General features: G+C 35.4%; 1 protein-coding gene across 1 annotated transcript; it reads left to right on the top strand.

Moving 5' to 3' along the window:
• The first annotated feature begins 1625 nt into the window (after nt 1–1625).
• LOC125665589 (coiled-coil domain-containing protein 177-like) lies at nt 1626–23638 on the top strand. Its single transcript, XM_048898299.2, has 17 exons — nt 1626–1766; nt 5197–5321; nt 6291–6405; nt 6546–6701; nt 7423–7525; nt 8446–8523; nt 10121–10295; nt 10719–10904; nt 11990–12109; nt 12597–12650; nt 15392–15517; nt 16585–16658; nt 17333–17440; nt 17864–17966; nt 19178–19287; nt 21478–21586; nt 22406–23638. The coding sequence occupies exons 1-17, from the start codon at nt 1733–1735 to the stop codon at nt 22535–22537; spliced, it is 1908 nt and encodes a 635-aa protein (XP_048754256.2). The 5' UTR covers nt 1626–1732; the 3' UTR covers nt 22538–23638.
• Nucleotides 23639–25171: the final 1533 nt, after the last annotated feature.

The following is a 25171-nucleotide window of genomic DNA, read 5'->3' as shown; positions in this document are numbered from 1 at the left end:
AACATTAGTTTGTAAGGTATAATAAAGTGGCGGATTTAAGGGGGCACAGAACCCCCCCCCCCCCCCCGTACAATTTTCATTATTAAACCGTGGTCTCTTGTTTAAAAAAAAAATGTAAACGATAAAAGAAGCAATACTTTCTTCCACTCTCGGAGAAATAAATGACAAAATCTTTTGATATATTGAATTACTTTTATTGGAAGAATTTACTAATTTTTAAAAAACTCTAAAATTTGCGTCATTTGATCAATTTCACCTCATTAACAAGAGGCCCACTGGCCTTATATCGGTCACCAGAGTACCGGTGAAATTTTATTACTACTCCCATGATCTTCGATTACCAAAGTTTAACAAGCAATTATTCAAGACCTCTTTACAATACTCAGGTGTGAACCTGTTGAATAATTTTAACTACCACAATACATTAGGCTCTCTCAGTCTCAACATGCACTGTATTTTTGAAAATAATGTAAATAAATACACTATCAGCTGCCATACCACTATTTAAGCATGCTTTTTTCTTCTCGTATATAATTTCTATGCACATGATGCATTTGTCTTTTAATCGCAATCTGGAATATTAATTTTTTTGATTATTTATTACTGATAATATACAATAGGTGTATTAACATTAAAAGATATGACTAATTTGGACCCATCCTAGAGTCAAAACCTTGGGTTGTGAAATTCACCATTTTTTGTACATCTTTTTCTGCTGTTCTTTAGTATGCATTTAGACTGTATACAGTATCAGCAAAATTGCACATAAACACTATATACTAAGTTTGGTCCGACCCTGGGGTCAGAACCCCTACCCCGGAGATCATTAAATTACAATTTTGGTAGAAGCCTTCCTGCTTTACATCTTGATGCATTTAGTTTTTCCTAAACGTGCGGTTTCTAAAGAAGAAGAGTTTTGAAAATTTGTCAATTTTGGGCAGTTTTTGCCTAGCCTCTAAGGTCATAGGGGTGCAGGAATCCTGAAATTTACAACTTGATTTATGTCCACCTCTTGTCCCAAAGATGTGTCATACCAAATTTGAAAAGAATCAATATAGTAGTTATCAAGAAGAAGTTAAAAATGTCTCTTGTTCACATATTTAATAACTGACCATTTTGTCCCCACCCTAATACCAAAACCCCTGGGAATGGCTGGGATCATCAAATTTACAATTTTGGTAAAGGACTACCTGTTATTTAGTTTCAATATAACATCAAGATGTTATTTGAGTGTTTTACACATAAACACTATATATATAGTAAGTTTGGCCCGGGGATCATGTTTAGTTTTGGTATAGGCCTTCCTGCTCTACATCACTATGCATTTAGTTTTTCTTACACGTGTGCGGTTCTTGAGAAGGTTTTTGAAAATTGGTTAATTTTGGGCAGTTTTTTCTTGTAAATTTTTTGGGGTTTAAAAAAACCCGCTGACCTCCTCGTAGTCAAATACAATCTAATTAAAATCAGACTTCTTAGATCCGCGCCGTATACTTTGCGATTGTGAGCGAATAGATCTTAGGATATGATTTTAATCAGATTGCTTTAAAATATTGTATGTAACTATACGATATTTTCCGTTCCGTTCCGTTTTCTGTTCCGCGTTTCCTATCGATTTCCTCGTTTATAAAAGCGTTTTGTCGACTCTGATCACTATGTTTACGAATGGCGGCGGGTTTAAGATTAGCAGAGATTTAATGTTATTTTACATTTAAAATAGCCATTATCTTACAAGATGATGACATACGACGAACTCCTTGATACAGAAAGTAAGTTTTCTCGACCCGTGTCCTTTTTAACTATATCAATTATGATAATTTTGAATATCGGCACAAATGACATCTATCATCTGAAGTAAAACGTGCACCGACAGGTTTGTAGTTCGACACTGGTAGTAAAACCTGCAAAATAAAGACATCGCTCTGCATTTGATACACACAATGGATGTTGTTTAGTCGTTTTGAGGAAATAAAACTGCATCATGAACATTGCAAATGCTATTTTAGATATTTGATATGGATATTGATTGGAAATAGTATAGACAGGTTGGGAACACTTCCCCTATAGCGAAATCCTCTCGCTAAAACGTGGCTATCCCTCTTTAGCTAGAAGTAAGCATTACCATAAACAGGTGTTTTGGTGTCCTTTTATTAAAACAATCACAAACTCCGTGCAATGCTGAATAAGTGTGACACACACTCAACATGATGCAAATTGTCTCTATAAATTGACAATAATACAGTCAAGAAATTTCATATCATAGTTGCTGCGTAAGAGGGAAGCAGTCTGAAATCCAATACATATCGTGAGTGTTTTTGTTTTGATTAATATATTTGCAGAATTATCAAACATTTTAGCACTTTTTCTTCTTTTCACGTGAAACGCGAAGAGATGTACTCCACAGGTGTTTTTCTTGGTTGTATGGGATATATTTACTCTCACCAGAGAAGGATAATGACGTTTTCGCGAGAATATCTTGCTGTAGGGAAAGTGTTCCCATCCTGATAGATACACTATAATATGTCTTACAACGTTAACGTGTTTGAGGGCGAAGCAAAAAGTATTGGATTAGTATCTAGATCCATAACAGGACAAAAAATGTCCCGAAGTTAGCACCTAATGTGTGAGGACAGAGCTCAATCAAAGTATTCTAACTTCACACATTTATGATCCGCCTATTATTGAACGTGGGAAACTCTATGCAACTGATGTAAACAGTGCATTGTTACGTCATAATCAGCGTCGATGTTTAGGAAATTCACAAACATAGGAGACATGGTAGACTCGCGTTAACCGAGGGTGATTATACATGATTAAGAAAATAAGATTTACATGCACTTATGAATTTTATGTAACATCTCAGAACAACATGAACTTGGGTACACAAGATTCAAAATGGAGAAATACATGTCCACGCGCTAGTATTCGAATCGACGCCGTTGGGACCAAAATTTTCAAGTTCCATAGGTATGGTTTAATTTTTCATTAGTTTTTTATATTTTCCTTTTAAACATGTATATACGTGTTACTTATAGGGGGAGCTTAGCTCTCACAGCCCTTTGAGCCGTGAGAGGGCTTCACTCTCTATTAGGCCCCTATATATCAAGATAAATGAAAGAATAACATGATTAATCTTGAGCAAGATATGAAAAACGATTGATGTATACATACATGTATTAGTATTCATTCTCACGTTTATTAGTATCTGAGCTGCTGCCTGGTATTAAATGCCTGAACCCAGTCCTAAAATTACCATAACACATGACTTTGCCACACACATCAGGTGTAAAATGTAGTTTTTGGAAAATTAGAATGGAGTCACTCAAATTGTCATCGTTATCAAATATATTCATAAAGTTTTCATTTAGCATCAGCACACAATGAAACGTCACCACTTTGATTGACAGAAATTGTGTAATATTTTCTTGAATGTGATGCAAAATCGCACATTAACAATAAATTGAGATCTGTTCTGCTTGAAATATTTGTTGTTCATGAAAATAATAAAATCCTGGTGCTATTCTGGGTCAATAAACATTTACTGGTCCAGAAGTCAAATGTGTTAAAATAGTAACATTTCTATGTTACTCTAGAGTGTCCGGATAGCGCAGAGGTAGCACGTTGCAACCCGAGTTCGATCTCAGTGATTGGTAGTGGTTGTATGTGAGGGTGTGGCGGTTGCCCGCTCGGACACGTGGGTTTCCTCCGGGAACTCCAGTTTCCTCCCACATAAATGACCCCCTAGCGCAAACATCCGTGCATCAAAGGACCCCCAGTGGAAATAAACTTTCGAGCTTTCAAGGGTTATCCTTGGTATTCATGCATGTATGTATTTATATACCGAATAAACATTTATTTATGTTGTGATGTAGGCTTTTTGATGTAGAATTCCAAACAAACAGATGTCTCAAGACCAGAAATGTTCTGTATGTTGAGAATTATTGTTAGACTTAGTCTAAAAATAACACGTGTGGTCTTTAGGGCTGGAACGATTCACCGAAATATCGATACTGTTCAATATAAACGCTCGATTTAATGTTCGATTCATCGCCTCGATTTTTTTTATTCAATACGTTTATTACAAACGGCTTCAGTAAAATACATCAGGCTCGGCCTGTACTTATTATTTTGATCTGCATGAGGGACAAAATAGCATTGAATAATGTTCAAACTGTTGTTTGCCTTGAGGTTGACAAAATTAATAATTAACAGTTACTGTACTTTATAAGTTTAAACTACAGAGCCAACAGGCATCTTACCATTTGTCAGTTTGGAAACATTTTGCTTTTGAAATTATGATTTTGAATCTTGGTAGTTAGTTTTTTTTTCAATGTTATCATTGGTTTCTTCTGTAAATTGTATTGAAAGTATTGAATCGTGGCATAACAGGGCTTACAGCTAACTTTTTATGTCACCAGTCCAGCCGGACTGATGGGGTATAATTTCAACCAGTCCGCAGAGAATTTTACCAGTCCAACAGAGTTTTCCAGAAATAATTAAATATATTTCGTTAAATGTTATTAAAATGAAATTTAACTCAATATGCCTCCGAGTCAGACAATATTGTAATACTTGAATGTGGAATTTATGTTTAGGAATCAGATTCATCTGATATCTACAGATCGAAGCATGCCAAATGTGTATAAAATTTCATAAGTATATTTTCCAAAATGATGCTTTAGAAAATTAACTAGTCCCATCGGACTGACTGAAACAAATGTCAGTCCACCCGCCAGACTTTTAACCAGTCACAGACTGATGGGTGTGTGTTAATTTCGAGCCCTGCATAAGTATTGCCATATGTATTGTATCGTGAATGGGGCATATCATTTCAGCCCTACAGTGGTCTTAGGACCAAAATGTGTAATGTAGATTGTACACAAGTTTCTAAACTGCTTACAAATATTGGCAACAGTTTTAAGCAGGTGACTTTTAATACATTCATTCATGAAATAAAAGATTGTTAGATCACATGAATGCTACATGCATCTAGAGATATTTGGCTAAAACTGGAATTGCATAATCCACATTTCCTCCTTGTTTATGTTTTATACAAGCTGAATTACAAATGTTTTTGAAATCTTATTTCAGTCTTTGAACATGATGAAGATATTTTCTCTGGATTAAAGACTGGAAAACAGATAAAATGGAACCTGGTTTATTACATCATTCTATGTAGTGAATATTGTTATTTTCTAGAGAATGGAGAGAGTTCTACTCCTAATATCAACCTCTTCAATTTTGAGGATCCAAAATTTGAAGACAGTAAATATGTTCTCACTAGTCCAAGGTCCTTGGAGTCTTGTGCAAGAGTTGGGGTGAAGGTAATAATGGCTGCATGTTAAAATAGTGATAAGTTGACAGAGATAATGTAATAGTAAGTATGATAGGAGGGTTTCAAACTGGGTGCAAAAATATTTTCATCTCTTCACCTTACACTGTCACTGATTGTAATAGATGTAAACTACTCATCCCACAAACAGTGATTGACCAATGGACCTTATGTAGAAAGGAGCTTTAGAAAGCACATACAGGTGTTAAAAATGGACTGGTTGTATGTTTTTTTCGCCCTTCGAGAATTGTCCTCTCATATTGAGACTTTACCTGGCAGCTGTAGGTGAAGTACCACAAATTTTGACCTATGCTTAGCGCTCAGATCTAAAGCAGTGAGGATTTTTTAACGTGCCAATGTCTGCTGTTACACGGGACCTGTGTTTTAAGGTCATATCTGAAAGACCTGTGATTTTCTTTTCTAAATGTCGAGCGTTTGGTGAAGGAGCAATCGCTACCTACATGTATTTTAACGTCTTAGGTTTGACATGGCCATTGCACGAGCGGGGCTTCAACTCACGACTTCCCAGTTGCTAAGTGAATGCTCTGCCACTGAGCTACTGTGATCTAAATCTAAATGGATTGAGCAGCCAGTGATTTTTTAAGACCCATTTTAGGTCCAAATATCAGCCCTTTCCCCTCCCCAAAATTACCAATTTTTTTTCCTATTTAACCTACACTTTTCCCAATAATAAAAACAGGCGAAAACATATTTGTTAGAAAATAAGCTTGATAAGAATAGTTTACATACAGCATGACAAAGACGCATCATATCCTAGATGATTTAGATTAGAAAAGTTGAACATTTTAAGAGCTTTAAGAATTTTTTTTTTAGATATGTAAAGATAAAGGAAGAATGACATAAATTTGTGTCTGATATGATATATTTAACTTACTTACAATAATGTAGATGAACACTGCTTGTTGCACATTTTGATTTATATACTTTTTTTGTTTGTCAGCCAGTAAATCTGCTATATAAGCCATTGTCAGATTTCCAAGAAGAACTTTTACCTCAAGATGTCCCTCTGCGAACTATCTACAATATTTATGACGAACATGAGCATGACAGACAACGTAAGTTTAATAAGTTCTGGTGGCCATTGATTATACCGTATGATAAAGTGTGCAAACGATTTTTCTAGTAATTTCTTTTTGTTAATGATAAAACTATCATAAGGACTAATTCTTTTAATCGTTGAATAATGTTTTGTCAGGAAAAATAAGGTTATGCAGAAATGAGAGAAACAAAATTGAAGTAGCTCCACCAACTAAACGGACGTCGAGAAAACCACGAGGAAAGTCTCCGATGGCGAGGTCTCACTCCGCACGTTCCTCGTCCGGTCAAGGTCGACTTGGACTGCCTCTTTCAGGTAACATGCTGAAGAATAAGATGCTTAGTGTGTTTAAATTAAGTTTGAATGAAGTCTTTTTTATTGGTGTATCTGTATGTTTCATTTAATTTGCTGATTGGTGAATTTTACACACTTTACAATGTTTATTCATGAATCAGTAATTTTGTACAATAAACAATGTACTGCAGTTTCATTATTATCAATGAATACCAATTTTTATTCCCCAGAGTTCAAAGATCTAGGGTTACATTATTTTTGTTCTGTCTGTCATTCTATCCAAAACTTTAACTTTACTCCTACGTGTAACTGAGTGGTATATTTAGTTTGATTTAATATTTTATGTACATCTTTATACTTGTATCACAATTTTTGACCTTGTGACCTTGACATTGGAGTTTAACCCAGACAATATCTTCTGAACTACCTGAATCTAGAATAGGACAGGTCTGTCATATTTTAATTATAAACTCCTTATGATAAGACCTTTCATTTTATAGTATGATCTTTGATGGAGTGACCTTGAAGTTTGGTCCAAATTTCAAGACCTTAACCTTGCTCATCAGAGGTTGTTTTCCTTATAACATTGATACCAATAAATGGTGCTATCAATTTTCCCACCTAAACTGACAATTCCACCAAATCTAATGCCCATGTAAATTGATAAAAACTCATGATGGATTGATTTTGTTACCTGATGTGGCACACGGTCCTTTTAAATTTTGATTGTAATTACATGTAGATGAAGGACTGAATGCAAGTAGGAGTACCTTGCAGAGAAACCGCACAGCATGGGCCACCTCTGTGGGTCACAAGAGGGTCACCCCAGGTGAACTCGATCAAAGGTGAGTTTAGTGAACAGCATGGGTCATCTAAATGTAGCTCACAAGAGGGTCACCCCAGGTGAACTCGATCAAAGGTGAGTTTAGTGGGCAGCATGGGTTACCTAGATGTAGCTCACAAGAGGATCACCCCAGGTGAACTCGATCAAAGGTGAGTCTAGTGTGTAAATGATGAAATGTTGTTCTATTTTACCTCAAGGCAAGGTCTGAAGAGATACAATCTTACTGAAACTAATTCTGCACTTAAGGAGTAATAGTTTTCTGTTTGATAAGCATTCAGGATAATGGGTATAAAATAAAAAAGTAAGTTAATGTGTAAACGGTCCCTGGATAGTGATGAATGCACATACAAGTAGCCCATATATACAGTTTTTTTTAACACACTGCTTCTCATTCTGAATCAGATGCTGTAACTCTTAAATCAGCATCACTTTCTGTTGAGTAATGTTGCCTTACATTCGGTAGATTTTTTTTTCTCTGGAGACATCAGTAGTTTTAGGTGGGGTACTGTGAAGTTAGACCTATGCTTGACACTCAGGGCCATAGTCAGTGAAGGTTCTCTATTGTGACAATGCCTGCTGTGACACGGGACCTTCTGTTTTTAAAGTTCAGGTCTGAAAGACCCTTGGCTCACTTCTAATTGCTGAACATTTGGCAAAGGAGCAATCATTACCTATGTTTTACATCTTAAGTTGGACACAGTCAGGAGGTACAAGCAGGACTTGAACTTATGACCTTTTCACAAATTTTAACATGTTAACCACAGTCTCTTAGTCCAGTTCTAGTTAGTCTGTTATGAAATGTGCATGTTGTTAAATGTTGATTTCGGTTTGTTGTGATTTTCTTTTATTACCATGATTACTTTTTGTTTTAGATTACTTCCATTTGAATTACTATCAATCTGTTTTTAAATATTTTTACAGAATGTCAGAACTTCATGAAGAGAGTATGAAGTTAAGGAATGAACTGCTGTCCAGAAAAGATAGGCCAAGATCTAGCCGGTAAGGTGACGTTCTCTCATTCTGTCTCTCTTGCTCTCCCTCTCTATATAGAGGTGACATTCTCTCTCTCTTGCCTCTCTCTCTCTATGTATAGAGAGAAGGAGAGAGAGATAGAGGAATAAATATGTAAATCATCACCAGAAAATAAATGTATTTAAAATCTTTTATCATAATACTATACATGTAATAAATGGAAAAATGATAGACTTGGTACTCTCTGTCAAGTGAATTAGGCAGTCTACAAGACTAATAAAGTAGCAGTTGCCCCCCCCCCCCCCCCCCCCCCCCCCCCCCCATTCATTTGATCATACAGTGTTTGAATTGCTGCTTATTTGTCAGTCTATGGCCATTTATAATTCAGCAGATTCCCTCATTCCGTGAAAATATGATTCCATGTTGAATTAAAACATAATCATGTATAAAAAGCCATCTCAGTACCAGGTAATGCAAAAACGAGGCTGACATTTCAAATGCTGGTCTTCCTCTGAAAATTGTCTTAATATGTTGCCCTGATCTGGTTTCTTTAAACCTAGTGCAGATAAAATAGTGATGTAAGATGAGAAGATAAAGATAATGGAGTTTAATATAGAGAATATTTCACTAACATGTTTATCCCAACAAAATTGCCTTCAGAATGGACTGAGAGTTTCTTTGTCATTATCACGGCACAAGGCATTGGTTTTAAGAGCTGATGAAAAAGATCCATCAACTGCCGAGGGCTTAGCTAAGGGAATAGTCACTAATGATAATATAATATTAAAGCTGTTGTGCGAGCTGCTATGGGGGTCCGGGGGCGTGCCCCATGCTCTCTCGATGTCTCTGGGTCTGGTCAAGCTAGAAAAAAAAAAGAAGAGAAGGATCAGCCTTTCAGTCACAGGAATTTTTGTATTGTTGCGTGTCTTTTGGACTGGTGCATGAGGGAAACTGAACTGCGAACACTGAATTTATATAATAATAAACATACGTGTACTTTTGTGTATTTGAGAGTTTATGGAGAAAATCAATGTGGTCTCATTGCAAAAGAGACAGTTTATTCTATTTACATGTTATTAGAAGATGGGCACAGCATTTCTGCTAACCTTTGTGACAGGGCAGAGTTAACGTTGTTGACTCTTTTATAGTCTCAACATCACAGGCAGCAATTCCCTGACTAATGAACATTAATTTCTTACATTTACAATCAATAAGAGCCTTGGATATGGTCAATAGGATATATCCTAAAATACAGAATGAAATTGTGTGACAATGTATTCATTTTGCATACAAATTTATCAGTCTGAGAAATATTTTGTAAGATTTGCCATGTTTATATGTAGATTAGAAATACCATTAAGTGACAAATCCCTTTGATATGTGGTACTGTATACCTGAGTTGTTTTCAGCCGGACACATTTATTTCATTCTGTTTAAATTTGCCCGAAACCTTGTATTACTACTTTAGGGTTATAAGTACATGTCTATATATATGTGTATTTCAAAGTTGCCCTGTTTGAATTCCACAGACTAAGAGTATGGGCAACATGAAAACATAAAACTAAATGTCCAGGAAGTATCTAGCTATCTATGTGTCTCTGAAGTTCTGGTGTCTTGTTTGTAGAGCTGCTAAGAAATCATCACTGAGAAGAAGTAAAAGTGCATCCAATCTGTCACTGTCAGGGACCTCACTATTAAACAAGAGTTCTATACGAGAGGCCAAACCAATAGAAAACACCAAACTCAGGAAAACTCTCAGTAAATCACAGGACCTCTCCAATATCACTGCAACACCGAGGGTAGGTGATGCAGAGAAATCTGTATTGGATGCTGTTTATATTCACTAACTGTTTCATGTCGATATAAAATGTATAGTTATTGTATATGATATGATCGAATAATTTCGTCCTTTTCGATTAGCTAAGATTGTACAGGGAAATCAAAACATTATATTCACCTTCTGTGCCTTTGTGGTGAATAAAACATTTCATTTCCCCAACAACGGGCTAAAAATGAATTGGGAATTTCAAAATAAAATTATTTAGATTATTATTTCTTGGTCACTCTGTGAAAACTTGCATCTCTACTCAATTTCAACTAATATTTTAAAAAAGGGAGTGACTTCTATCACAAACTGGAGTAACAATGTTGTTGATTTACAGTAACATTGAGCTCAATCTATCGCTGTTATTGTCTCAATGATTACTTACTTTTCTTTTAAGGATCAGAGAATTCTGGAGTTGATGATGATGAAAGGTGAAGGGGAGAAATCAGCCAACCGTGGCCGCTTCATAGCTGATTTGGCATGGGAAGAACAACGTAAACTTGAGGAAGAGGTCAAGGTCAAGACTGAAATGAAGCGGAGGCAGCTATTGGCTGAGGAAAACAGAATTAAGGATATGAAAAAGGTAGAGGAGAACAGAATTAAGGATATGGAAAAGATAGAGAGAATAGAATTAAGGATATGGAAAAGATAGAGAGAATAGAATTAAGTTTGGAAAAAGGTAGAGGAGGACAGAATTAAGGATGTTAAATGTTGGCATGTTGGCGGTTTTGACAGATGAAGAATATTTGCCGCAAAGAATAGTCACTGTGCTAAAATTTCTAATTATATAAACAATACACTTGTTAAATGAAATTGCACCAAAAAATTCAACTCCAAAATTGCCTGATATATTATATACATGTATGTTAGATTAAGCAGCATTAACTAATTGATTTCAACCCCGATGAAAGAAAGCGGTTTAAATATTAAGTTCTTTTATGACTAATTTAACTCTCAGTCGTCTGTAATTGGCCTTATTTGTATAGTCTTTGTCACACACTGTTAGAAAAAAAATATTAGCGTCAATAAGCTTTGACATAGAGTTCATCCAGTGTAGATGTATGAATATGGACCTATCAAACTGAATTCATTGTACTTCACGTAGATCATGCGTAAAACACTAAAGGGTAGTCAAATATGCGCAGATAAAAGAATAGGTGAAATAATTGCACCTTGTATGCTAATAAGACTGTCACTTGGTCAGTGTTTGGCTTGTTTTCTCATGTGTAAAAAGACTGGCAATATTTTAAAAACAATTTTCGTTTGCATGTGTATCTCTACAACCATACATATAGGATTTGAATGGAAGGAGTTTTTTTGGGTGGGGGTGGGGGTATTTATAGAATACTGCCGTAATCATATCTGTATTGAAATCTAACACAAAAATTTTAATTTAAACAATATTTTATTATGTATAGTATATAAAAGGATTGGACAACAGGCGTTGCCATTATAAGCCTTCTCCATACAAATACATGGTCAAGGTCATACAGATATAGTTATTATATAATGATAATGAAGCAATATAATATTATATACATTGATATGTATCAATAATTGATAACACAAAAATTGGAGCATAATTATGTATATGTACCTTTAATATAAATACACTTGACATGAAATTAGTTAATGCATGATTGTATAGATTGTCTTTATGTCAAACAGGAACAGAAAGAAAGAAGAAGGAAGAAGGAGGAGGAGAAATGGAAAGAGAGTATAAACAGAGGCATTCAAAGCAGCATGCAGCATTGGGATAGAAGGTCTCAGACACAGCTCAGGATGAGGGTATTTAAACTAATGTAGTAGAGACATGTCAGGTACTTCATTTTATATATTGAAGTACATATACTGTGTATGACGACCAGATACATATTCTGTGTTGTCGAGAATGTTCATTTCCCTCCTAGAGTATTTCTTCAGTGTTGACACATTTTAAATCAGACTGAAATGCCAACTGAGCAACATATCCATGGTTATTTAGATTTACAGTTGAACTTTTGTATCTCAAACTCTGATATCTCGAATTACCATGGATATGTCGAAGTGATTCTGTAGTCCCGGCCACTTATTCTTTAAGTATTTTACCCTCGATATCTTGAATCCTTGGATGTTTCTGTTTTTTCTTGAGTTCGAGTTCGAGATAACAAGGTTTGACTGTATTTGGATAGCAAACTTTCAAGCATTATGAAATGCACGTAATTGTTTAGTAGCCTTACAGTACCCTCCTTTCCTTATTTTGTAACTTTTAGTAATTGATTGTATTTTTAACTAGGACCTACAACTATCAGAGAAGAAAGAGAAAGAAGATCTCAAAAAGAGGCTACAGGTAAGAATATCCGAAAAAGAAAGTACAGGTAAGAATATATGAAAAAGAAAGTACAGGTAAGAATATCCGAAAAAGAAAGTACAGGTAAGAATATCTGAAAAAGAAAGTACAGGTAAGAATATATGAAAAAGAAAGTACAGGTAAGAATATCAGAAAAAGAAAGTACAGGTAAGAATATCTGAAAAAGAAAGTACAGGTAAGAAACCAATCACAGAATTATCAAAGTATAATTGAAAAAACTACTAAACTTTACAATAAAACTTTGTTATACCAGGCTTACAGTAACCGTTATGATTCAATGTCTCTGTTAATACATGTATAATTATATTACAAATCACATTTTCCTTCATTAACTGACTAATTTCAGCATGCGACACAATCCATTCATATTGACTATGAACAGATCATGAACTAGTTTAAAGCAGGTGACTGAAAATTTGAGAGCGTAATGATTTAAAAAATGAAATGTGTTATGGAGATCTTGCAAAGTCACACCTTGAATTGTGTACTTACGTGGATTATCATCCCAATCTTGTGGTTTCTTAACTCCAATATAACAGTGCACCATTAGGCCTTATGTTTAATGAAGTGCAATGCTGATAAAAGGCAGGGTAGGACCATGTGTGACATCCTGTCTACATTTTGACATATGACATGATAATGATATGACTGTGACAGTGGCGGATCTAAGGAGTTCGTTTTATGCACCAAAATGAAAAAAAATCTTTGCTTTTTTCTGCGTCAAAAAATAAAAACTGCACAAATCTTTACCAGTTTCAAATCCTTGGCATGTCCCGCTATTCAGAGAGAACAAACCTTCGCAGTGTCCAGGAGTCACTTTAAATTAAGGATAAAATATCAAAGTTACTTTTATTATGAAGTTTCATTTTTAAAATTATATTCCTTGAATTAAGAAATCACTTACTCATTAGAATTGTTGAATTAACAATGCATTTTGTTCACTTTATATGCACTATATTTTGACGTGCAAGTTCACATTCCAGGATATGGTTCCATTAAGCAAACTCCCCCCAGGAATATTTCATGACTCAAGTTATAGAAGCATTGTAAACAAACAGTGATTTAGTAAATGAATATAAATACAGTGGAGCCTCGTTAATCCGGACACTTTGGTTCCCAGCAAAATCGTCCGGATAAATGAAGCGTCCGGATAACTGAATCACATATTTTTTATCTTTACAATATGCTTACTTTATTGATGCGTAGTGAATTAAACACATTCTATCATTGGATTTAACCATTTGAATTAGTAAATAAATCATGATAATGTTAACATTTCATGCATTTCAAAGCTCTAACATTGAAATATACGTGTGCAGTGTATTTGCCTATGCTTACATTGTACATGTACAATTGTCATGTATATTAGCACTACAAATAAATATACAAAACTGTGTACCGTATGCACTAAAACAATGAAGCACTATATGTATAACTTATATGGTACCAATTTTGATGCACCAGATGCGCATTTCGACAAATAATGTCTCTTCAGTGATGCTCAACCGAAATGTTTGAAATCCGAATAACAATGAAGTTTTAGAGCTATTATAGGGAAAAAACAGTATGCCTAAAAGGTGGAGTCAAATTCGTCTAAGGATAAGAGCTCTGTGTGAGGGAAATAATCCTTAATTTTGAAATGAATTTCTAATTTTTATAACAGCAATTAAATATACATCCGTATTTTGAAGCTAGTAACAAAGTACTTAGCTACTGGGCTGCAGAGACCCTCGGGGACTAACAGTCCACCAGCAGAGGCCTCGACCCAGGGGTCATAATGTAAAACTTATACGGTACTAATTTTGATGTAACTATAAACAAATAAATCATTAGTAATAACATAATCATTTACTCTTAAAACATTTCATCACACTTTTACTTCTTAAAGAGGCCGGCCATTTCCATCTCTCACGATTCACGGGTTCGGCGGTCTGTCCAAACAATATTCATCGTACAGTTTGGCTTGTTTTCTTCATAATTTAAGCCTTCTTAAAATTGTCCGACACAGACCTTCCCTAAAAAAAATGACCGTCCGGATTAACGGTACAATTTTCAATGCATTTTAAGGTTTTGTAGTAAAATATGACCGTCCGGATCCGGAACGTGAATTTCCGGATTAATGATGCAAAATAACGTATAAAATTTCCGTTCCCTAGAAAAATTGTCGGGAAAGTGAAGCATCCGGATTAATGGCGTCCGGATTATCGAGGCTTCACTGTATAAGAATTGAACAGCATTTTTGAGCTGTTCATGGTCAATATGAACGGATTTGGATTTGAGTCAAATTCTGTGAATACAATAAATGTATAGATACTCTATCTGATAAGGAGTTATTATGGTTATAGAACACTTGGTCATAGTGAGAATAATTTTGAAGTGAGTAAGTTGATGAGACACTTGAATGATGTGTAAGATGATAGTTGTATGATTGTGTAATTTGTTAATTGCATGTAGCTCCGTGTCCCTTTTCACAAACATTCATATGATCAAGATGAAAATTTCAAAGCACTGTAATTATTTTATAGTTCTTTGCTTATATATTTCTGAATGAGCAAACTACATTTATACTTCGGTGATGAAACTTGATCTATTCATACTTGGTACACAGTTGCACTCGGTAAAGTATTAGGCAGAGACAAAATTTGTATCTTAGAAGTAAGATTTTTTTGTGAAATTGGCCACTGAACTGAAAACAAGTAACTGTTAATTTTCTGATACAGGAAACAAACAAATCTTTTCTGACGAAAGATGAAGAAGAAATGAAAGAACTGGTCCGCATGAAAAGCGAAAGTGATTTGAAATCGGCCTCTCAAAAGAAAGAGAATAGACTTCTACAGGAAACCTTGGTAACGCTCGGTATTTTGTTTTACCATTAACATCTGTATCTCCTAATACTGACACGCCCTTTCCTGATACTGAAACACCCTTTCCTGATACTGAAACACCCTCTCCTGATACTGACACACCCTCTCCTGATACTGACACACCCTCTCATGATACTGTCACGCCTTCTTCTGATACTGACACACCCTCTCATGATACTGACACACCCTCTCATGATACTGTCACGCCTTCTGATACTGACACACGCTCTCTTGATATTGACACGCCCTCTCCTGATATGGACATGTCCTCTCCTGATACTGACACACCCTCTCATGATACTGACGTACCCTCTCATGATACTGTCATGCCTTCTGGTACTGACACACCCTCTCCTGATACTGACACGCCATCTCCTGATACTGACATGTCCTCTCCTGATACTGACATGCCCTCTCCTGATACTGTCTCCTGATACTGATACACCCTCTCCTGATACTGACACGCCCTCTCCTGATACTGACATACCCTCTCCTGATACTGACATGCCCTCTCCTGATACTGGCATGCCCTCTCCTGATACTGACACACCCTCTCCTGATACTGACACGCCCTCTCCTGATACTGACACGCCCTCTCCTGATACTGACACACCCTCTCCTGATACTGACACACCCTCTCCTGATACTGACACACCCTCTTCTGATACTGACATGCCCTTTAATTGATACTGACACTCCCTCTCCTGATACTGACACGCCCTTTCATTGATACTGACACGTCCTCTCTCCTGATATCACAACAAGGCTCATGTCGCCTGTACTGTACTATAGAAATCAAAATACTTGGATTTGCATGTACTTTACATTTTAATGATATATTAATGTTTGTGATTCAAGCATTTTGCTATATCAAGAGATGGTGTGTGAAATGCTTACAGTGTTTGACTAGTAATTGGTATCCTTACCACTGCATTAACTTGATAAGGTTAAACATATAAAGCATAATAATATTAAAGATTTGTCAATGACATTTATTTCATTTGATTAGAGATGCAAATATTGAGCGTTATTGCCCTTTTTATTTTCAGCGTAAACTGTTAGAGGAAAGGAGTAAAAGAGAATCATTTGAACAGAGACAGCAAGAATTGGAAATGTTAATAGAGTAGGTCTATTGTGATTATACACTCTCTAGACAACAAGAATTTGAAATGTTAATAGAGTGGGTAGGTCTGTTCAAGAATCATACATTCTCTAGACTGGCTATTAACTTTCATAATTATTTTTCACTCAGCATAGGAATTTTGTTTAATCTCTGGAAAAGGACGTGAACACAGAACTCTGTTTATCTAATGAGATTTAGAGAAATATGGATTATATACACCAGTGATTTTTTAAGTCGCATTTTAGGTCCGAATATCGGCCCTTTCCCCTCCTAAAAATTACCAATTATTTCCCAATTTAACTTGCACTTTTCCCAATAATAAAACTGGAGAAAAATGTATATTTGTTAAAAAATAAGTTCAATGTGAATAGTTTATGTACAACATGTACAACATGACATGATCAATTCTAGATGATTTAGAAAATAATCGAAAATTTTAAGAGCTTAAAGAAAAGAAAGTTAAATATGTAAAATAAAAGAAAAATTACATAAATTTGTGTTTGATTTCTTGTTTGATATGATATATTTAGCATATTTATAATAATGACTAGGTTTCTCCCAATTTGATCAAAATGTTGAAAAAATTCCCAATTCGAAAGCCAAAGGACCCTTTTGAAAAATGTTGAGAAATCACTGTACACTGTTTTAATAATAATGATAATGTATTCATTCAGAAAAGAGGAGGAGGACCTAAAGTCTAGCATCAACAAAAAGCACAGACATGCTACCTATAATCATCAGCAGGCCATAGAGAGAAGGGACAAGGAGCTCAATCTCAGCAGGTTAGTTCCCTTACAGGTCAGGAAACTCAATCTCAACCAGGAAACTCAATCTCAGCCAGAAAACTCAATGTCAGTAGTTCACTCACCAGCCAGGAAACTCAATCTCAGCCAGGAAACTCAATCTCAGCCAGAAAACTCAATGTCAGTAGTTCACTCACCAGCCAGGAAACTCAATCTCAGCCAGGAAACTCAATCTCAGCTAGGAAACTCAATCTCAGTAGTTCACTCACAAACCAAGAAATGATTATTATGAGAAAAGCATCAGATCTGGGTTGTCACAAACACGATGAAATCTCATCCCAAGACACACACACCCTCCCTCTCCCAAATTACTCCTGTAAATGAGCAACATTTGACCCTTTGATGTAACGAATTAATATCACATGTCAGATAATGTTAATAAAAGTCTGGTATTTTTGACAGGATGGAACGAGAAAAGAAATCGCTGCATGCGAAGTTAGCTCAGCAGAAACTTGAGGATGAGATGGACGAATGGCGTTCTTCTATTACAAACCACAGGAAAATGGTATAAATGTCGATGTTTATCAATCTGAAAGCTAATGATTGATATTTGAAAATGCACTTTCAATATTTGATAAGGGTAAATAACTCTAACGGCTAAGGGAGAGAAGGGCAAAAGAGCCTTTTTTTAACTTGGTATTCACATACCTTTCAAAATTGTTGATTTATTCCTAATAGTTGTCATATAATATGATAAGGAGTAAACACTGTAGCTGTGAAAATCCATCTTCCTGTTTGTCTAATTTTAATGACTAAAAATGCTGAATATTCAGTGGAAATCCCCCCTTTATTACTTGTACCATAATACTATAATTATTCTTTGGTTGATTATGTAATGATATGCAATATTCAATTTATATGCAACTCATAAATGGTAAAGCCGCGCACCACACATCAGTCTTCATTATACCCTGAGACCAAAACAATTGATGGGCAGTTTTACACTATGTGCAATTGATCTTTTAAGATATAGCCAGAATTTTTTATGGACATTCCCCTTATTCTTAAATGAACTTGATATTTCATTTAATCACCCCCTATATGTACTCCTAATTATTCCTAGTAGTGTGTTCCTCAATGTCCTAATTAAGTATTTCATGTGTTAATGATATTATTATTATGATTATTATTATTATAATGATCAGGACCTTTAACTACCCAGTAATTTGAATCTTCTAATCTCTTCGAAGAGTGACCCCATTATTTCATTTCCGCATGTCCCTTTTACAATAACAGCTTTAAAATGAAAGTAATGTGCTATTAAAGATACATGTACCAGCAAAAGTGAAAGTATGAAGATACGTATATTACACAAACACTCAACATTTTAATAATCAGTAATGAAAAAAAAATTGTCCTCCTATAAACAAACTATTCAAAAAATAGTTTGTTTATAGGCCTAGTAGGACAATTTATTATAGCTATACAAAGTTTAAAAACTGGAGACCAACTCCTTGAGGTTAAAATATCGGAGGATTCTCACTAGTGGACACCATGTGGTATTCAATAGGGTCTGTATCCAAAGTAAAAACTTGAAGATAAAAAACAGATCACCAACACAACATGAGAATGTGATTTCAAATTTATTTGGTTGACCGGTTTCAACCTTTGCCATCAGAACCTTCTGATGTGTTGGTGATCTGGGTTTTTTTTTTTAATCTTTAAGTTATTATAGATATTTAAAACAGACATAAAGCCGTAATGAATTTTTGACAGGCCGAGGAACATGCCTCAGAGATAGTTGCCAGGAAAATGGAGATTAAAACAAAACAAGCTCAGGAAAACCGTGAAGAGAAAGAGCAACTACAAAGAGAAAAACTCAAACAGTAAGTTAGTAATCAAACCATTTACGTGTGTAACACATTAACTTTTCCATGCTGTGTTGTATGTTGAACTGTTATAGGATAATGCTTGTAACACATTAACTTTTCCATGCTTTGTTGTATGTTGAACTGTTTTGGAATAATGCTTGTAACACATTAGCTTTTCCATGCTTCGTTGTATGTTGAACTGTTTTGGGATAATGCTTGTAACACATTAACTTTTCCATGCTTCATTGTATGTTGAACTGTTTTGGGATAATGCTTGTAACACATTAACTTTTCCATGCTTTGTTGTATGTTGAACTGTTTAGGATAATGCTTGTAACACATTAACTTTTCCATGCTTTGTTGTATGTTGAACTGTTTTGGGATAATGCTTGTAACACATTAACTTTTCCATGCTTTGTTGTATGTTGAACTGTTTAGGATAATGCTTGTAACACATTAACTTTTCCATGCTTCATTGTATGTTGAACTGTTTTGGGATAATGCTTGTAACACATTAACTTTTCCATGCTTCATTGTATGTTGAACTGTTTTGGGATAATGCTTGTAACACATTAACTTTTCCATGCTTTGTTATATGTTGAACTGTTATGGGATAATGCTTGAAATTCTTGTTATACTGATAGAGTTTTCAAACGGTCAAAAATGGGCTGTGTTGTCAAAATTGTTGAGATGTTTTATCTTCCACAACAAACATGTTCTTTAGAAAGCTTGAATTGGAAGGCAATGAGTAAGCAGTGAAGGGTTATTTTTTATCATCAGTGTGAGACCGACAATACTCATGTGAGACACCCATGTGAGACTTTTCTTTCTCACATTATCACCAGTGTGAGACTGATAGTACTCGTGTGAGACCGCCATGCGAGATTTTTATACCCCCCGCAACAAGTTGTGGGGGGGGTATACTGGAATCGGGTTGTCCGTCTGTCCGTCCGTCCGTCCGTCTGTAGACGCAATGGTTTCTGGACTCTAAAGCATTATCCTTTCCACCTACCGTCACCATATCATACATATGGACTACCCATGGGATGAAGATGTTCCCTATCGATTTTGGGGTCAAAAGGTCAAAGGTCAAGCGCACTGGACATCGAAGTAGCAATATGGTTTCCGGGCTCTAAAGCGTTATCCTTTCCACCTACAGTCACCATATCATACATATGGACTACCCATGGGATGAAGATGTTCCCTATTGATTTTGGGGTCAAAAGGTCAAAGGTCATGCGCACTGGACATCAAAGTAGCAATATGGTTTCCGGGCTCTAAAGCATTATCCTTTCCACCTACAGTCACCATATCATACATATGGACTACCCATGGGATGAAGATGTTCCCTATTGATTTTGGGGTCAAAAGGTCAAAGGTCAAACACACTGGACATCGAAGTAGCAATATGGTTTCCGGGCTCTAAAGCGTTATCCTTTCCACCTGCAGTCACCATATCATACATATGGACTACCCATGGGATGAAGATGTTCCCTATTGATTTTGTGGTCAAAAGGTCAAAGGTCAAGCGCACTGGACATCGAAGTAGCAATGTGGTTTCCGGGCTCTAAAGCGTTATCCTTTCCACCTACAGTCACCATATCATACATATGGACTACCCATGGGATGAAGATGTTCCCTATTGATTTTGGGGTCAAAAGGTCAAAGGTCACGCGCACTGGACATCGAAGTAGCAATATGGTTCGGTTTGTCATGCCATTTGTTTTTTACACTCAGAAAAGAGGTAGTTTATACCTATTACCAACACCCCTTTGGGAGATTGGAGTAAGCGGGGGGTATTCTTAGTGAGCATTGCTCACAGTACCTCTTGTTCTCTTTTATACTGCTGCAACATCACTGATTATCGTACAGCATATAATTCATATGATTTATGAAAAACATTGTATTCTTTTCTTCAACTTTTGAGTTGATTGTTAGTTTAATTGCTTATCATATAAAAAAAAAAAAAAAAATTGTTGTCTCAATGCCTTTCTTATTGGCTATCTTTGAAAACATGGCCTTTAACCCATCAGTCAAATTAACATTGATTATAATGCTTAAACTGTAAGTGAGAAGAATAGAAAGTTGGTGCAAACCTTGTGGTGTTGCATTTCAGCTGGTACTTTTACATCTGAAAGGAATTGACCTCCATTGGCTTGATTATTGCAAGGGGCATTCATATTTCTCAAACACATCTTGTTACAGATTAGAAAAAGAAGAAAGGTTGAAGAAACGGGAAGTTAAGCATGAGATTCTGTGTAAAGAAAAGCGGGCTCGGAGTGTAGAACTGGACAAGAGTCTGACCATACAGAAGGTGAGTTTTTGTACTTATATAAAGAATTCTTTCTTGACTCCAAGGCAGCTACAATGAAGTAAAGAAAAAATGGCATTTTTAGGTCACCTGCATCACTCAGGTGACCTATTGCAATTGGTCTGTGTCCGTCATCATGCGATGTGCATTAACTTTCAAATTTGATATGAAGCATCTTTGGGACAATGGAGACACAAATTGTAAATGACTTCCACGCCCTCAGGGCCTTAGGGGTGGGGCCAAAACTCCCATAAATTTACCAATTTTCAAAAATCTTATGTACAACTACACATCTGTAACAAAAACTAAATACATAGTCCTGTAGAGCAGCAAGGCCTCTACCTAAGTTGTAAATTTCATGATCTCTTGGAAAGCAGTTCTAAACTTCTAACTCCATGTCGGGGCCAAACTGGTATATACATGTAGTATTTAACCTAAACTGTAATTTTCATGATCTCTACGGTAGAAACAGTTAGGCAATCTGTTAATGTCAAAACCTCAGCGAAATACACATTCTATATACATGTAATGTTTCAATGTACAGATGAAGCTATATCAAATTATAACACTGTAGGGATCTTTCAGTTTTCATGTTAGTACTTCCACTCTCCATGCCAGAAGCTGTATAAGGCCGTGACACACTCTCTACAAACCACTCGATCTCTTGCTACCATTTTGACCTCATTCCAGCTTCTCCATCCTGCACTCCATCTTTCTGCATCTGTTGGTAATCCATGAACATTGAACCCCCCCCCATGAATTTAAATAATCCCACTTTTACTGTAGTTTAGAAAAACTTAAACTTTTTTGTTTTATTTACAGTCCCGAGAGGTAGCTCACCAGTCTCAGATCCTCAGAAACAGTCTAAGGGAGAAGTACGGGGGTGAAAGTTTTGACAAGAAGGTGCAAAAAGTGAACCTCTTCAACAAGTTGAAACTGGGTCAGTATGCCTGATTCCGAGTTCTGTGCTATGCAAACCACTTCTGTGATACGTTTTATATATGTGTGGATCTCGTATTCTTTGATCCTACAGCATTGTGTGAGAGCATTTATTGTTTAATGTAAACAGTGTTCAAATTAATTTATTTTGGGTTTTTTTATAAGGAAATTGTATAGTGCAAGATTTTTTAGATACAGCAGCATTTAAACATGGATCAGTGGTGGATCCAGAGGGGTGGGGGTCCGGGGGTTTTAACACCCCCCCCCCCCCCCCACTTTCGTCAGAAAATATGCTTTAAAAAGGGGGGAAAATTAAACATTTTGAGGGTGGAACCCCTGTTTGAAAACCAAAATTAATAATAGACCCCACCCCCTTAAAAACAATTTCTGGATCTGCCTCTGTAGATTTTTATTACAGTAAGTTTTATTTAATTTTATCTAGATTTTGTGTAAAGAATGATTATCTGTACACACATGAACATATTATATGTACATATATTGTAAAGTGAGGGTTTTTTTTTTTGTCAGTGGCAAGATTTGAATACAGAAAGTAGATGGATTTTTCATGTTGAAACAACTAACCAGCATCTAAGATGCAAATACACATATTAAAGATTTTCTATTTTGTGGATTTCATTTTCATTTTTCATATGGATGTGATATTGCGATATATATGAAAAGTAGAATGAGCATGAAAAGAGAATAAATGTTAAATTTAATATTGTGTATGTCAAAAGAAAAGCTTCACATTGTAATTAAAATGCAAATGGTTTAATTCAATGTTGTCTAGTACATCAAGAAGTGCAATGACCTTCAGACACCCCCACCCCCTCCCCAACTCTTTTTATTATATTATGTATTATTATTAGTGTATTACTATGAAAACTGCATGTATATTACAGAGGGACAGTGAACTGTGGTGATTTCAAAGTTGAAATAAAAACCAAGTTTTTAAAATCATTTTTAGAAGATAGATTGGAGGTCATTGAAAATGTATTAAATTTAAGAGAATGTATGGTTGATGAATGTTTGATTGTAAAGAAGATTAGTATACTAGTTATTTTATAGATAGAGGAAATATTGTTAAAAGAGCACAAATAAAGAAAGAAATTCTCATCTTCTGTGATACTTAAGTCAATGTACAATAATTACAATGCTTGTGGGAACTTTATGTTTGCAATGCTAACGAAATTCATGTGATGAACACAGCAGCAGCTGGGTGAAGAAATGGTGGAATGATGATGTCACATCTAATTATCATTTACATATTCTTGTCATGCTCAAGAATAATTTTACAAATATCAGTTCATGCATTTTTAGGTCACCTTTTGTCTGTCATCTGTCTATATAATTTTTTTTCCACATTTTCATCTTCTCCAGAACCACTGGACAATTTCAGTCAAATGTGGTACAAATCGAGGGGATTTTAGTATATTCAAATGAAGGGCCATGTCCCCTTTAAAGGGGAGATGATCAAAATCAATAAAGGCTGGTTCATTTAAAAATCTCAACAAAACCCAAATGGGCTAGAGGAGTTCAAATTAACATGAAAACTTCCTGTAGTCGAGTAGATTAATATCTATTCAAATCATGGTCCCCTGGGGTAGGATGGGGCCATAATACAAGATCAAAGTTTGCATGTGAATATTCTATTTATTTATTGACATCACCATGTTGGCATATAGTCAAAATAACAAAACAAATGACAGATAACAAAAAGAAAAGAAGAGAAGAGAAAAAAAATTATGACACAATGACTATAGCATGCAAGACATATTCATACGGTTCTTTAAAGTCCATGAATTTGTTTTCTCTGCATAAAGCATCCATCTAAATAGTTACACAAACGTTTTGTAATATTATAATCACATGGGTTAACAATTTCTTTAATGGGATCAGTACCACAATATAATATATCACCAAAAATATCATAATATTGAAATCGAAATTTGTCACACACAGGACAGTAAAATACAAAATGTTTTTCGTTTTCAACAATAGCATATACGTTTTTCCTTCGGGATTATTGGTTTACAATAGCTGCCAGTTTCAATAGTGAATGTACACTTACTCTTAATTTTGTTAGCTGTAGTCTTTCACACTTTTTTAAAGAAAATTTTAAGTAATCCTGCAATTTATATTCATTACAATTTAAGATTTTACTGTAGAGATAAAGTTTTCCCCGAGTTAGATAATGAGATTTTGTTCAATTGTTCATAGGTCATGTCAGCAAAAGTTTTATTAAGCTTACACCCAAACTGCTTATGAGAAATATAGAGAAAATCAAAGTACTGATAGGTGGAAACATGTTTGTTACATGTAGTGCAAAATTATACTTCAACCTGACCATTGATCATGTGACCTGAAAACAGGCTGTCCAGCACTTGTCAAAAAATTAGGGCTAATTTTAAGGCTGAAATTTTAGGGCTAAAATTAGTAATTTTATAACTAAATTAGTAGTTTTAGACATTTAAATGGACTTACCTTTGCAAATTTGACAATAAAGAAACTCACAACAAGAGGCCCATGGGTCTTAATGGTCACCTGAGTATCATAGCCCATACATGGAGTCTCATATTGGCATTTAAGTCTCAATATGGAGTCCTTTGTGCACATGTTTATGATCTTTCAAAATATGCACACAATTTC

This window comes from Ostrea edulis, chromosome 10 (assembly GCF_947568905.1).
Source record: "Ostrea edulis chromosome 10, xbOstEdul1.1, whole genome shotgun sequence".
In the NCBI taxonomy this organism is placed as follows: Eukaryota; Metazoa; Mollusca; class Bivalvia; order Ostreida; family Ostreidae; genus Ostrea; species Ostrea edulis.
Note: the sequence above shows the minus strand (reverse complement) of the source record. Positions and strands in the feature narration are given on the sequence as shown.

What these genes read in the sequence shown, in the direction of transcription:
- LOC125665589 (XM_048898299.2), top strand. Translation starts at nt 1,733, where the DNA reads ATGATGACATACGACGAACTCCTTGATACAGAAA. An exon ending in CGAACTCCTTGATACAGAAA is followed by an intron (nt 1,767 to 5,196) that starts GTAAGTTTTCTC and finishes GTTATTTTCTAG; the next exon opens with AGAATGGAGAGAGTTCTACT. An exon ending in GATAGGCCAAGATCTAGCCG is followed by an intron (nt 8,524 to 10,120) that starts GTAAGGTGACGT and finishes TCTTGTTTGTAG; the next exon opens with AGCTGCTAAGAAATCATCAC.